The sequence below is a fragment of the Enhydra lutris genome, unplaced genomic scaffold, assembly GCF_002288905.1.
Source record: "Enhydra lutris kenyoni isolate GAN:26980312 unplaced genomic scaffold, ASM228890v2 scaffoldscaffold11, whole genome shotgun sequence".
Taxonomy (NCBI): Eukaryota; Metazoa; Chordata; class Mammalia; order Carnivora; family Mustelidae; genus Enhydra; species Enhydra lutris.
In genome coordinates, this window is record NW_019154095.1 from 7,977,553 (window position 1) to 7,991,729 (window position 14,177).

The window sequence follows — 14,177 nt, forward strand, 5'->3', positions numbered from 1 at the left end:
AGAGGCTTAACCCACTGAGACACCCAGGCGCCCCTAAAATTGATTTTTTAAAATGTAAAAAAAGAAAGTCAATACTGAAAACACTCAGGGCATATTTAAGCCATCGGTCTTTTAAAATATTTGTAAAGAAAACTATCTTACGGCAAAACATGGATACTAATATTCTGAGTAGTCACCTATACCATGTAAAAATGCTTTTGCTATATTTGCAAGCTTTAAGAAGCTCATCTTTATATAGCTCTCTAGAATTTTCTTCTCCTTTCAGGACTTACTGTGTTTATGTGTTGCTGTAGCTGTGTCTTTGTATGTCTTGCTGGTACTTACGCATTCTTCTTTGCTAGCAGCTGGATCGTACCAGCAAGTAATCCTCTATCAATAAGCAAACCACTCATATGGTTGTATTTATGCAGGCAAAATATTTGTTCCCAGAGGAAAGTATTTCAGCATGATGCCCTTTTAAACATGAGACAAGCACTTCAATTGAGTTACTGAAATGTTTCCTTTTTAACCTGTAAGAGCAATTAAACATGATTTCCAGTTTATTTTACATGTGCTGGCTAGGAGCTCACGAAAAGTATTCAGCTCACAAGAAGTATTTCAGGTGGCCAGAGGGATTTAAATACTGGGAAGGATTCTTTTTGAGTAAAATACCTTAAACCATCTTAATTTATACTGAGGGATATTAAATCAAGTGATGAGTCTGAATGATCCCAGGGCACTGAATAATTTCCATTACGTGGTCATGCTAAGCAGATGAACTTATAAGCTATGTTCCATATTGACTCCCTTGTTTATAAATTTCAAAGTGTCATGTGCTAAAACATTTATAATCATTATATTTATTCAGAGATGAATTTCAATAAAATGTAATAGCAACTGTTGTCCCTCTGGAACTTTCTCTCTTAGGATCACACTTTTTCCTAATAGTCAAAATCTGACATCTGGTTGGAGGAAAGGAGGAAGGGCAGGAGGAGATGAATGTTTTCATATCATCAAGTTTTGCTTATTGTGGAAGATAGTAATGGACTGATCTTACCAGTTTATAATACAACTTTCATTTTATTTTAAACATTTTGCATGATATAAAAATATTGATCACAGTGAGCTTTACCAATTGTTATTGCTATAAAAATGAATGCAGAAACAATATTTTTAGTGGAAATAAATTATATAGTCATTTTTTTTTTTTTTTTTTAAATCACAAGAGAAAAACCTCAGCTGTCTGGTCATTGGCAGAAAAACCAGTCATTAAAAGAGGTCTTTTGCAGATGAGCTCCAGTCTGTTTCTGTAAAGTTATCCACACGGGTCAGCAAACGCTGACTTCTGTCTTTGTCTCCATGGCCCCAAAAGGTCTCTCTGTTCACAGACAGTTCTAATGTGGCAACACAGTTTTCCAAGAGAGAAAACTGACAAACTGGAAAATAGTACAGTCTTAATTCATATGTGGTCTTTTCCAGTATGAAGGGACACAGCGACATACTTCTTCACTAAATAGAAGTCCTTGGTCACAATGCTTCGGTCGATTTGCACACGGTCTTCTGTAACAACTAGGAAAATGAGGAACACGTTTTTGTTAAAGGCCAAAGCAATGAGTTCATTACGCTACAAACACAGTTGTTTCCCTAAATTTAAAACAAGAACAAAGTTACTCATTTTATCATAAAATTATTCTTAGGTTTATGTCTTATTGAAGTTTGTGCTGAGAATTACAAAATTTAGGAGGAATGGAAAAGCCTAAAAGCAGTCTTGCTGATAGAACAGATGGGAGACTTGAGATGACGTGAGCTTTAGTTCTTTTGAAGTGCTCTCTGCTTTGAGGATGAAAGGAACATAAAACAGAAACTGTGAAAGTGAGTGTGCAAGGTCTACCGATGTGGTGTGAGCGTAGCAGCATGGCAGAGTCTGCAAGCGTCTGGGACTTGCATGGAACCCAGACCTGTATGGAAGTCCAGCCATGCTGGCAGGATGTGGTCCTCTGCGGGGGTGCCCACCCCCACCCCGTCCCTCTGCTGGGCAGGCAGGTGGTTGAGCCAGGGTGGTCCCCTCTTCCTCTCCACCTGGGCTGCAGGTGAGAAGAAGGTGGTCTGGGGGGGTGGGAGAGAGAGAGTGCCTGTTCTGGGCACCCCTCTCTTTGTACCCTAGACTTCCAGCTTCCAGCAGTGGTGAAAGGACATGATCAAACAGCCCCATTGCTTCCGCAAGCAGGAGCTGTCTTTGAAGAAGCTGTGGGAGTGTGAGCGTGTCCAGTGCGAGAAGGGGCTTGGTGTCCAGGGAGCAATGCAGGATGACCCGGCAGGGAAATCAAAAGCGCACTATAGAGAAACTGCCAATGTGAGTCTGAAGTTTCATTTCTTGTGCTCTAGTAGAAAAGAAGGTGTATCTAGTTAAAATGTTACTATTTTTTTTTTTTTTTTTTTTACTTCTAAGTACAGATGCATTATTAGAAGACTTCTGGCATTCCTTTACTAAAAAGATGCAATTCTTAATCATCAATGAAAGTTGCTGATTTAAGGCAGTGGACAAAAAATACATAATCTGCCCCCTCCCCCACTTCTGGAATAAATATTAAGAGAAAATGAGTGTACATATTTTCAAAATATTAAATTACCTTTTTTGTTTCAATATATATGTAAACCTGGAAGTATATCCTTAGAAAAATGAACACAGGAAGAGTTTCAGTAAATAGAAAGTCTTCATGAAGCAATGTATACTATTAGGAGAAATACAAAGATCAAAATCTTTTCTCTTAATATAAGAATTCTGTAGAAAAATATGGCTGGTTAGTCTTATGTAAGCAAAAAATCAGGTATCTCATGGATGACGGCTTTTTCTTTCATTATTGCTTCAGAGTACCTTATAGAGATCCTTTTGTTTCCTTTTTAGAATATATACATATATATATATATATATTCTATATATATATATATATATACATGTATATATATATACACACACACATATATATATATATATATACATGTATGTGTGTGTATATATATATATATATATATATATATATATATATATATAAGATTTTATTTATTTATTTGACAGAGAGAGAAGACAAAGTAAAAGAGGGAACACAAACGGGGAGTGGTAGAGGGAGAAGCAGGCTTCCTGCTGAGCAGGGAGCCTGATGGAGGGCTCGATCTCAGGACCCTGGAATCATGACCTGAGCCAAAGGCAGAGGCTTAACCAACTGAGCCACTCAGGTGCCCCTCCTTTTTGGAGTATTTTGAGCAACAACTGTATTCCAATTTTTCTTGCATATCCCTACTCTAACTACCAGAAAGTTATTTCGAAAATGCAGAGTACTATATAGATACTAATCTTACCAAAGATTATTAAACCAATTTGTATACTGAACCCTTCTGAGTGAACCTAGATTCAGGGAAGTTCCCTTATGCAATGGCTAAAATGTTAGTATGGATGGATCATTAGAGATAGAAATTAAAATAGGAGCACAAAACTCATGAGGATTAAAAAGATGGACATTTTATTTACTGGGGAAAGGTTATGAACATTAATGAAGGTACAAAACTGTAAATAAATGAAATTAAAGTCTCAAGTCCTGTGAGTGGTCCGCCGCTGCATGGGCATCACCGCCATCTCTAAAGACTGAGCTTGGAAGAAGAGAGCCCAGTGGAGGCGATGAGGCACAGACCCGTCTGAAAACTGGAAGGGCAGCCAGAGAAGGAAAAGTTATGTCCGCCAAAACAAAGAGCGGGGGGCTTCAAGAAAAGGAACAGAAAAGACAGGTTACATGAAGACCAAACTTGCCCACTGGATTTGGCTGTGGAGTCTACTAACCCTTGACTAGCACGTTAACCTGGCATTCTAGGGCCTAACCTGGGTCACAGCTGGTTGGATAAATGAGAGAAGAAAGGGGGGGAACGCAAAGGCTGAGTGCCTGGATCCTGGAGCGACTCTGAAGAGGACAAAGCTTCACTGCCAAAGTGTGTTCAGCACCTAAACAAAAGTTTAGGAACTCTCATAAATTAAGGGGAAAGAGAAGTAGTTAAAGATGTCAAACGTATGGGAGAGAGAAGGCCTGTCTAGTGGAGCTGTGCTGAAGGAAATGCCCAAATCACAGAGCCGGCCCAAACAGCCCACCTCACCGTCCGATTAAAGAGGAAGTCGTTCAGGGAGTAACACTGAAAGTGTTTGACTCCAACAGTCTCATTTTGTTTTTCTTGGTGAAGAAGGGGGCAGAATCGACATTTCAGGAATGCGTCTTGAGTAATCTTTAACAATACAATTTATTTCTCTAATTCCACTACATACTTAAATATTTTTCTAGATACAATTCTATATTTAGTGGCACTCTCCCATCCTCTGTAAATTTTTCATAAAATTTTCTGCACTTGGAACAGCTGTCTTATATTACGATGGCATCATAAGTTTTGGTGGAGGCAGGGATGCCATGTCTGTATGTTCTGGAAATCCTCCTCAAGCAACTGTCCTGTGCATCTGTCTCCCAGCCCATGTGAGCACCACCGCCTCAAACTCAGCCTCTGGGATGAGCAATAGGAGTACATTCTGGGCTTGGATCTGGCTTTGATTCCCAGGGCTCCTTTCAGGAGCAAACACAGTCTCAAGGAAATTTCGGTTAGAAAATAACACAATTCATGTTCCAGAACTGATGGGTCTCATTCTAAAAAGGCTCCGCCATTTTGGTTCAGGAAACTGTCCTCAGTAAGAGAAAGGAATACACTTTACGAAGATTTCTTACCTGCATGTTTGATGTTGAAATTTCTTTCCTTTTAAGAGGCATTTCTGTGAATTTTCTGTACATTCACAGGCACATTTTCCAGGGTTTAGGGGTTGATGTCTTGGGCAGGTTCTTCTGCATACGCACTGGCATGTGGTTTCGTCAAATTCCCTGTTGGCCCCACAGGAGCTGGGTAAAAGTTTGTTTTTACAGACACACTGGCACGAGTTTCTGTCTAGTTCTTTGTGGGGTCCACAGCTGGAAGGCTGGAGCCCCCCTTTGCAGACACACTGACACGTTTCTTCGTCGAGCTCCTTGTTGGGTCCACAGATGTCATGGAATCCATCTGCAGAGTCTAGACAAACACAGTTAGACACCTTCAGTACACCTTACTGGTGTGAAACAATTAAAAGCACTGAAAAGGTCTCTATGTTTTTCATTAAAGGGCGTGCACAAACATGGGTCTGTCCCTTTACAAGGAAGTTCAAAACAATACCAACGTCAAGTAGACAGCGTCCTCTCTGGTAGTCTGTTATTCCAGTGATCATCAGAATAGTGTACATGTGGTTTTAATACTAAAATGTTAACCAAACTAGAGGTACTTGGCATTTTGTCTTTAAAGTATCATTCTGCTTAAAATAAATAAATAAACAAGATTCTGCTTACCATCTCCAGAATTTGAGGAAAAAATGAAATCTTGCTGAGCCAGGCATCTGCAGAGGTGATTATTCCAGATGTAGTCTGTGGGGCAAGTCTTGTTTGCAGCTTGGCACCTTGGGGAGAGACAGATGAGTTAGCGGTCTAACTGGTCCACGGAAGGCATCCTCTCCTTTCTTCCCTGTGTGTTACAAAGCCGGTACATGCCTGTGAAAAAGCTTTAAAGGGATGCGAGGATATCTGAAATGAAATGTCAAAGTTCCCTCTCCGAGTATCTTCCTCCCCCACATATGTGGCCAAGTTCTAATCCCAGAGGTGACCACTTAGTGGTATGGTCTAGATCACTACACACTTTGATCTTGTTAAGGCAGATACATTTATTTGTATAATCACATGGTGGTTTTAGTTGGTGCAAAAAAAACGGGATAAGCCTCTTACATTACTCTGAAGTTTCCTTCTTCCACTAAACAATACATTGTGGATATCTTCGTAGTTCTTTGCAGAATGTCCTGCTTGTTAGTGGTACATAGCCCTCCATGAAATGAATGAGTAATAATGTCCTGTTGGTCACTGTTGAAACTGCTTCCAGTCTGTGGCTCTTCTAAACAAGTCTACAGGAAACCTCTTTGTACTTTACCTTTCCTGACTTATTCCTGAACCAGAGATACCTATAACTATGAAGGGTCTACTGTTCCAAAATTTCCACTCGACACTGCACCAGAAGGGCATCAAAGCCCGTGCTTGATCTTACTGCTGCTCTAGTTTTCTCTCCCTTCCTCTCTCCTCTTACATTCTCTTTATCTGTTTTAGTAAAAGTTATGAACATATGGGCTTCCATCCAGTACACCAAGTGCTCCTCTGCTCCAGCCGTCCGGCTGCTGGCGCCTGTATGAAATGAGCCTTGTAGAGGACAGCCTTCTCTGTCCCCTGGGTGAGCAGATGTCGCAAATTCATCTTGCCCATTGTCTCCTCTACACCTAGAATCAGCCGTTCCTTCAAGAAGCCCTCGTTCTCTGTTGGGAAATGCCACTTGGGATTAGGTTTGCTCATGCCAACAGCTTACATGACTACTTAACCTTTTCAGGGCGCAGAGCTACGAAATGCACATGTATCCCATGGAAGGTCTTCTTCGTTGATGGTTACCCATTAGAATTCTGGGCTCTTAATATCCTTACAGAGTATCTATACACCTCTCACTACCTTATTTTTCAACTGAGGTTGGTGCAGGGGAAATAATTCTATCTTTCACGCTCAGTATCGTGAACAGTATGTGAGGGAAGAGTGCTGAGTTACAGGCCAGGCTGGGAGAACAGAACAGTCGTGTGCAGACCTCTTAACAGGTGAACCAAGTGTAAACAAACAGGTCATGTGCTTTGGATATTGCTGAGAAAAGTTCTAGACTCTTACTATGTGATGACGCAATGACATGCCTTTAGAAACCCGCCTGATGTCTCGTATAGCACCCCGGGAAGGACTTTTTGAACAGTGTAAGCACATCTACAGGTGGTAACCACTTTTCCCTTGACAACTGCCCCTGAGGATTTATGGACTTTCTCCCACTCAGCAGTCTCTATAGCAGCTCTCAGACCCAGAGAGTCTCTACTTGTCCCACTCAGTGGGAGAATTTGCCTAAAATGCCCTCCCACACCTCTCCACAGAACCAAGAGTTGCAATGACTGTCTTCCCCTTATCCCTCCTCCCTTGTAACATTCTTCAAGGACCATGTCTTCAGTCTGATGAAGACAGTCTATTATGGAAAGTTTTCTTGAATTTATTTTTGATTTTTTAACAAGTTTTTGAATACTGTGTGTTATTTGCTGTCCCATATCATAAGCTGATAATTTCTCACTCAGCATGCAAATAATCCAAGTAATCACACATAAAGTAGCCATGTGTTAACAAGCATAGAAATTGCTGGATGATCAAAGAAACAGTGTTTGAGCTTTTTAGATCCTATCACAGTAGTATATTACTTTTCTACGGGTATTGTGTTTAAGCTCCTTGTAGGAAATTTGTTATGTTTGGGGTTTAATTCTTCCCATTTAAGACAGTACAAATTTGTTTGGAATGTATATTTTTGAAAATAGGCTACTGATCTTAAGTAAGAGATACCTGTACATAGTTTTAGGAGGAAAAAAAAACATAGTGCGATTTCCAAATGTAATTTAACATTACCGGGTTTTAAACTTACTTCTTGACTTCATACTAATAACTTCCATTAAAATTTTTGTTCCTAACAATCTTTATATTTGCTTAAGTATATATTAAGTATGCCTATATATAATAGTAAGATATTTGTCTCCTGCATATATCATATGCTTTTTTCTTTATAATTTTTTGAAAATTTATGTGATTTCAGTTAAAATTATGAGAAAATATACATTCAGAGGAGTTCATTCTGATCCATGTCCTCAGCAGGCTGATCCTTTTTGCATTTTTTGGTTTATGTTTTTAGTGTTTCTTTTTATAAATAAAAAAATATGTACATATGTATATATTTTTCCCATTCTGTTATCCCAAAGATAGCCTCCCTTACATGCTCTTCTAAACCTTGTTTTTCCAGTTAGCTTTGTGCCTTGGGGAACGTTATACCTCCCTAATAATTTTATGTATTCCCAAGAGCAAGTCTTTACTTACCACATATTTTGGTCATTACTGTTTTCTTGGTTAATCATTAATGTGCATTGTTCCACAAAAAATTTAGACAGTACTTATCAATTCTCCAAAAACAGTATCATTGTTGTTGTTGTTTTTTTTTTCCATTTACCTCCTATCCAAAGCTTTAGTCCCTTCCATCAAATAAGATGCTGTTAGGTTTAGTTATATAATAGTAATGCAGTCAATCCTGGCCGAATGCAACTCAGACCACTCTTCCATAAATGAAGGTAGATCCGTTTGGGCTGTGTTGCAAGGTTGATACACACATGATTTAAGTGACACACTCCCCTGCTGTAATCAGGAGGGCACAGGCCTATGGTGGCTGCAAAAGGGCGAGATCATTTTGCCAATATGTGATTTCTTCTGCCATTACCTCAGCCAGTGTTCTTCCAGTTGTTACTTGTAACCCATCAGTGGATCACGAAATCAATGATAAGGGTTGGGAAATGCACTTGTAAACTCAAAGAATGACATGTAATAAAAACTGCTGGAATGCATATGATATGGATCGCTTTCTGCAGTGACACTTCAGTTTTCTTTGTGCATATGTTTTTGTTATACGCACATATAAACAGGCATGTATATGCCCTCACACATATAACCTCCCCGTCCCACCTGTGGTGTATGTCTGTGTGTGTGTATGGTAGCAATGTCCAGTGTGTCTGCCTCTTAGTTACAGTCGTTGAAGTTGATAAGCATATCTAAGCTACTTATTTTCATGGGAAAAAGTGTCAAGAATGACCTCAATCACTAGCCTAAGTGAGACTGGTCCATCCTGAGGTCTTTAACTGCAGGAGAACATGCTAATGTCTTTGTACTGAAGTGAAAGTCGGTCTACAAAATTGTTCAGCCTAAAGGGATAGGAAAATCATGTCCTATTTCTCATGTTGTGAGGGAAAAGAAAGAGTTCTGTAATATCTCACATCCTTAAAAAGATAAATCCAAAAATATGGACTTTGTGTAGAAACAGATGAACGAATGCATTTCTGAAATTGTCCTACAAAACCACAAGGTATCTAGTGCCTAGTTTTACAGCATTCAGTAATCCCCTAGGATCTGGCTACACCAGCTCTTTTGGTTTTGCACATGCACACTGAATAAAAATATGGCCTTCAGAGTAACAATTTCAGTTGTTATACCTGAAGTGTTTTTGTCAACATGAACTTTATATTATGGACTAATTATGCTTTGTTCAAGGTGAACCAAATATTTTAATTTCTAAGATTCTTAAAACATAATTTAAATTTCTAGAAAAACATCACTGTAGAAGCTTTGCCAAAATTAAGAAACAACTACTTATCAATGTTAACATATTTTAATGCTGAAATTTGAAGTCTTGCTAGATACCATTTAATGAAGGATACATATATTTACATAGGATGCATTTTCATAATTACTAAATGAGGTTCCCTACTCTAAAAGTGAAAGGCAAGTTCTTAGCATAAATATTCTCATGCAAAAAAAAAGACATTTCCAGAACAGTATCTTAGAATGAAAGAAAATGTTTTTAATGTGGATAGAAGGTAGCACAATTTACTTATCTCCTACATATCTTCATCTCCAAAGCATTTTTATCCTATTGAAATTTTTCTTCAAGTTCCGAATATTAGTGTGAACATATTAAGACTTTCAAAGAAATTATTTTTGTATACCGTCTTTATAAAATACTGATCCAAAGAGGCATTTGTCTGCAAAGCCAATGACTATGCAATTATTTGTAAAGTAGATCTGTGTTGAGAATCACATGTAAATAAAGTTTCCAGTAGGCATTTCCCATCCCTCCCCAGCAAACACAACCACAATCCTGTTTATAATACTTACGAAGGAAAAAGATGCTTTTCTAAGAATTATTTCATTACTTCACTCAACTGGTTAGGTAACTGTTGCTAGTTAGAACTAGAGGACAAAAACTTAAGGGCATATGGTTCAAGAATGATTTAATGATTAAAATGATTCTTATCTCACCATTTATCTTTTGAAATTTTGAAAGACTAGTATGTTCCGTGTGATTAAACACTACATACTGGGTAAGAGTTGTTAGCTCCTGTGCTCTGGACACTGTAGCAGGCTGTTTTGTCCATCGTGCTGTTTGGGTTCTTTCATCATCTCTACACTTTGGCACTAGAGTTTCTACATGCTTGGAAATTCTCTGACTCCCCTAATCCATATTTAAGGAACACAGACACACTTCTACGTTTTGTTTGGCATTAGTAAGCACTTAGTTAAATGTAATATAGCTTGTAATATATTTCTCAGTGAAAAAAACCCTCTTCATCTGGATTTATTTAACTACTTTTGATCCACTTTACTAAATATCTCTTAAAATATTTCATAGATCATTCAAAATAAATGTCAACATTAATTGAATACAAATTCAACTCATAGCACTCAATGGCTTTTTAAAAAAGCAAATTCTTTCTGTGGACACAAACTGTGCTATTAATCGAATGCTCTCATTGGCATCTCTTTTCATAAGGTGTCTCCACAACCACCGAGCTGATTAAAATTCTGCTGATCATTGGTATCTGTAGTACAGAGTCATGCTCCTCAAATAGCTAGCCTGCCTTAAGTCTCCCTAAATGTGGAATGTGATCAGTGATACTAGTATGAAGGCAAGTAACGTGAGCGCTCATACATCCCTTCTAAGCATCTTCATATCATTCAATGATCTATTCAGTAAGATGATCTATATTCCATTAAGAAAACCTATACAGGGGCAGGGTGTGGGGGTGGACTCTGACCATGTTAATAATGTCGATAAATATCCGAGTACATTTTTGATTCCCTAAATGCCGACTGTTGATGTCATCTGAACTTTCACCCACTGTGATTGACAGTCACTCAAACCTGTAATTATATTTTGAAAGAATATCCATCCAGACCCTCTGGCCCAAGACAGTTGTCAGAATAGCAGCCGGAACGGCAATGTTTTCTTTCATTATTAGAGCCACAGAGCCCTAGGTAAAATACTTCAACGGTTTTATTCCCAAGGCCTTTGAATTGCTGTGTTCATCTTGAGTTCCTCAAGTATGGCCCTTGAATACACTTGACTCTCTAAGGCAAGGTGTTAGGGGAATCTGGGGAAGGAGGGTAAGAGGTACATGGGAATTCTTTGTACTTTTTGCTCAATTTTTTCTATAAGCCGAAAACTGCTTTAAAAGGTCTATCAAAAATACTTAGAAAATGACTGATAGATTTGGTCTAACGTAGACATTTCTTAAAAATCATTATCAGTGCATTTTAGTTGAACTTGACATTATGTTGGCAAACTCTTTGATCTAATAGTTCCCGCCTCTGGGTGACAATGCAGTCACAGCCTCAGAGCAGAGGATACACTACTGGAATATTCTCAGCCACAGACCTTTTGCTTAATGTCTACCAGTCAGTCGGCAAGTCACAGGAATGCTGCGCTTCCAGCTGTTCTCTCTTAGAAGGCAGAAACTAGAGGGTCCAAGGGAAGGAATACTGGACAGCACAGTTAGCTCCTTTTAGAAAAAAAAATACCTTCCAGGGTCTAGAGACTCTTATTTGAGCTCCATGGGTGAATTCATATCAATAGGTAGTCATTTGAAGGCATTAGGTAATGTTTAGATAATAATGAACTTTGTTAAAAAAAAAAAAAAAAGGATAGCACTGGGTGTGGTGCAAAAACAATACTGTTATGCTGAAAATAAAAAAAATAAAAGGATAAACAGATATGAAAATAAAAGTTCAAAAATAACTGTATAGTATCATGGGGGTTTTCAACCTAGAAAGGGGGTATTTTCAGGGCAGAATACAGATGCATCTTTTAAAGTACTGGAAAAGTATTTATTTCTGATCAATCAGCACAAGACTATGTCACGGTTTAATTGGCAGATGTGTTACCTCTGCATTTCTGCTCTGATGCAGTTTATTAAATGTATCACGCTATTCTATCTCTATTTTTGGTGAAGCAACAACATATGATCTTAAAATTAGAAGAAAAGAAGAACAGTAAAATGAGAAGAAAACCTCATGGATATTCAAGCTTCTAAGCATTCGGACCGAGGATCTGTTACAGATTAACAAAGACACTGAGCACTCAAGTTCTACTTCAAAGGTTGCCAGGGACATAAATCTACTGTGTTCCTTGGAGAAGAGATGACTTCTCACACAAATGAAATTTTCCTTAATAAGCCCAAATAACTCAAACTTCTTAGAAGCAAGTATGTTTTAGTTGGTGTCTTAGTAAGCAATGTTGACATTTTTGTAAAAGAAATGAAAACCAGTAAACAAATAAAAACAAATGAGCCTTCAGGCTAGGTTTTTCCATGTTCTCATCTTTTTTCACCCCTTCTTTTCCTCTCTCACCACACCAGGCCTCTCCCCCAAAGACTGATGTAACCTCTTTATCAGGCTGAAATCACCCATGGTTTCTATTTATTATCATTAAAAAAAATTCAAGGTACCCTGGCTCTGCTGAGCACAGTCTTGTCATTCCTCTACCAAAAAACTCCCCACGCTACACCAGTCCCTCTACAGAAAAGGTGAAACTCTTCAGGCTGGTGCTTCTGGAGCACAGTCTTAGCATTGCCTTTTTAATTTAGTCTCCTCTGGCCTTCACCAATTAAGACCCAAATAAATTATTCTGGTCTATCCATTGTCCCCAGAATGTGCTATTTCCTTGAGGAACCCTATGGGACATTGTCAGTGAGAACCCAACTGACTAATATATTTGCCCGTGGGTAAAACTCACTTCAAGGCACTTGGCTATGAAAGGTGACATCTCTCTCTTTTGATTTTACTCTCTTCCTAATAAGTAGCATAGTGCCTCCCCTATAGTAGGTGTCATAGAATAAGCACGAACATTCACGCACTCATTCATTCATTCATACAATGGAATATCATACATATATGTAATGAACAAGCCAGGCCTATAGACCTCAAAATGATGATTACATGTCTAACACATACCATTGAGAGAAAAAAGTAATGTCACCATTTTAACAAATATTTTACACAAAGCTGTATTATACATTATTTTTTCCTATGTTAATACATCCGTATGCCATAAAAATGGAAGAGCATGAATGAGTATACAATTTCCAGGCAGTGGTTACCTCTGGGAACAGAGGATGCAGAATGGTGACTGGGGCTTTGGGTTGTATCTTAAGTGAATATGACAAAATATTTGTTGAATTTCAAGTCAACATATGGAAGGATATATCCATATCCAACAATATGGAAGGATATATCGATTTGTGAGGTTTTTTTTTCCTTGCCCTTTAGTATTTATTTGGAGATTTCTTTTGAAATTTAAAAAAGTTAAAAATGCAGTAATGACTGGATTCCCAGAGGAATGGATTAGCTCCAAATTTAGTCTGAATCTCTGGTTTGCTCCTCTCAGTTGGGTGATGGTGGGGAAAATGACTTAATCCCTCTGATTTGGTTTCTCATGTAATAATTGAGAATTTCACCTTCAGAATTCACCTTCTTGTTTCCTCTGCCTCTTTCTCAAGACTGTTGCGCAACGTGGGATATCAATAAATAAACACGTTATCTCCACTTTTTGTCCTTCCAATAATGGAGTCAGTCCTGGTCATTCTTGAGTTTGACCTAATTCTTGATCATCCCACCACTTCCTTCTTTGAATTACTGGTTTTTGCAATCTCCTTTGGATTTCATAATAAACCTTTATTAGTCTTAATTTTTCTGGCTGTTCTTAAGTCTCTGGCGCAGAGCACTGTTTCTCCCAGTTTCTTAAGTAGCGATCATCCCCACAGTGTCCGCTGCTGCTTCTCTTTTTACGGTCTCTATTTTCCTTGTGGGTTCATCTCTTCCAGTGCTCGACCAGCTTCATGCCGGTAGCTACCGAAGAAGCGTGCCCACCTTGGGACAGCTCCAGATCCCACTGCCTACGGAACATTTCACTTTGATTTCTTACAGACACCACAGACACCAATATGTATATTCAAACCAAATTCCCTGTTTCCAGCCCATTCTCCCTGTGAACATGCGTTCCATCCTTGTATCATCCGTGCACTTTCATCCTTAACTTCTGCCTCCGTGTTCTCCCACACACGCAGCCCCCAAGTGCTGGGCTTTCTGAAAAATGTCTTCCCACCTATTTTTTCCTCCATCCCCATTTCCACCACCGTGGGTCCCACCGTTCTTATTTCTGTATCAGAT

General features: G+C 38.7%; 1 protein-coding gene across 1 annotated transcript in view; it reads right to left on the reverse strand.

The window, feature by feature from the left end:
- Nucleotides 1-1,043: 1,043 nt before the first annotated feature.
- Nucleotides 1,044-14,177, reverse strand: part of LOC111144527 (vascular endothelial growth factor C) — a 101,828-nt gene continuing 88,694 nt past the window's right edge. The window contains exons 5-7 of the mRNA XM_022498847.1: nt 5,379-5,485; nt 4,734-5,067; nt 1,044-1,548 (exon numbers count right to left, since the gene is read on the reverse strand). Of these exons, the coding sequence (XP_022354555.1) occupies nt 1,434-1,548; nt 4,734-5,067; nt 5,379-5,485 (556 nt within the window). The 3' untranslated portion in view covers nt 1,044-1,433. The remainder of the gene's footprint in view (nt 1,549-4,733; nt 5,068-5,378; nt 5,486-14,177) is intronic.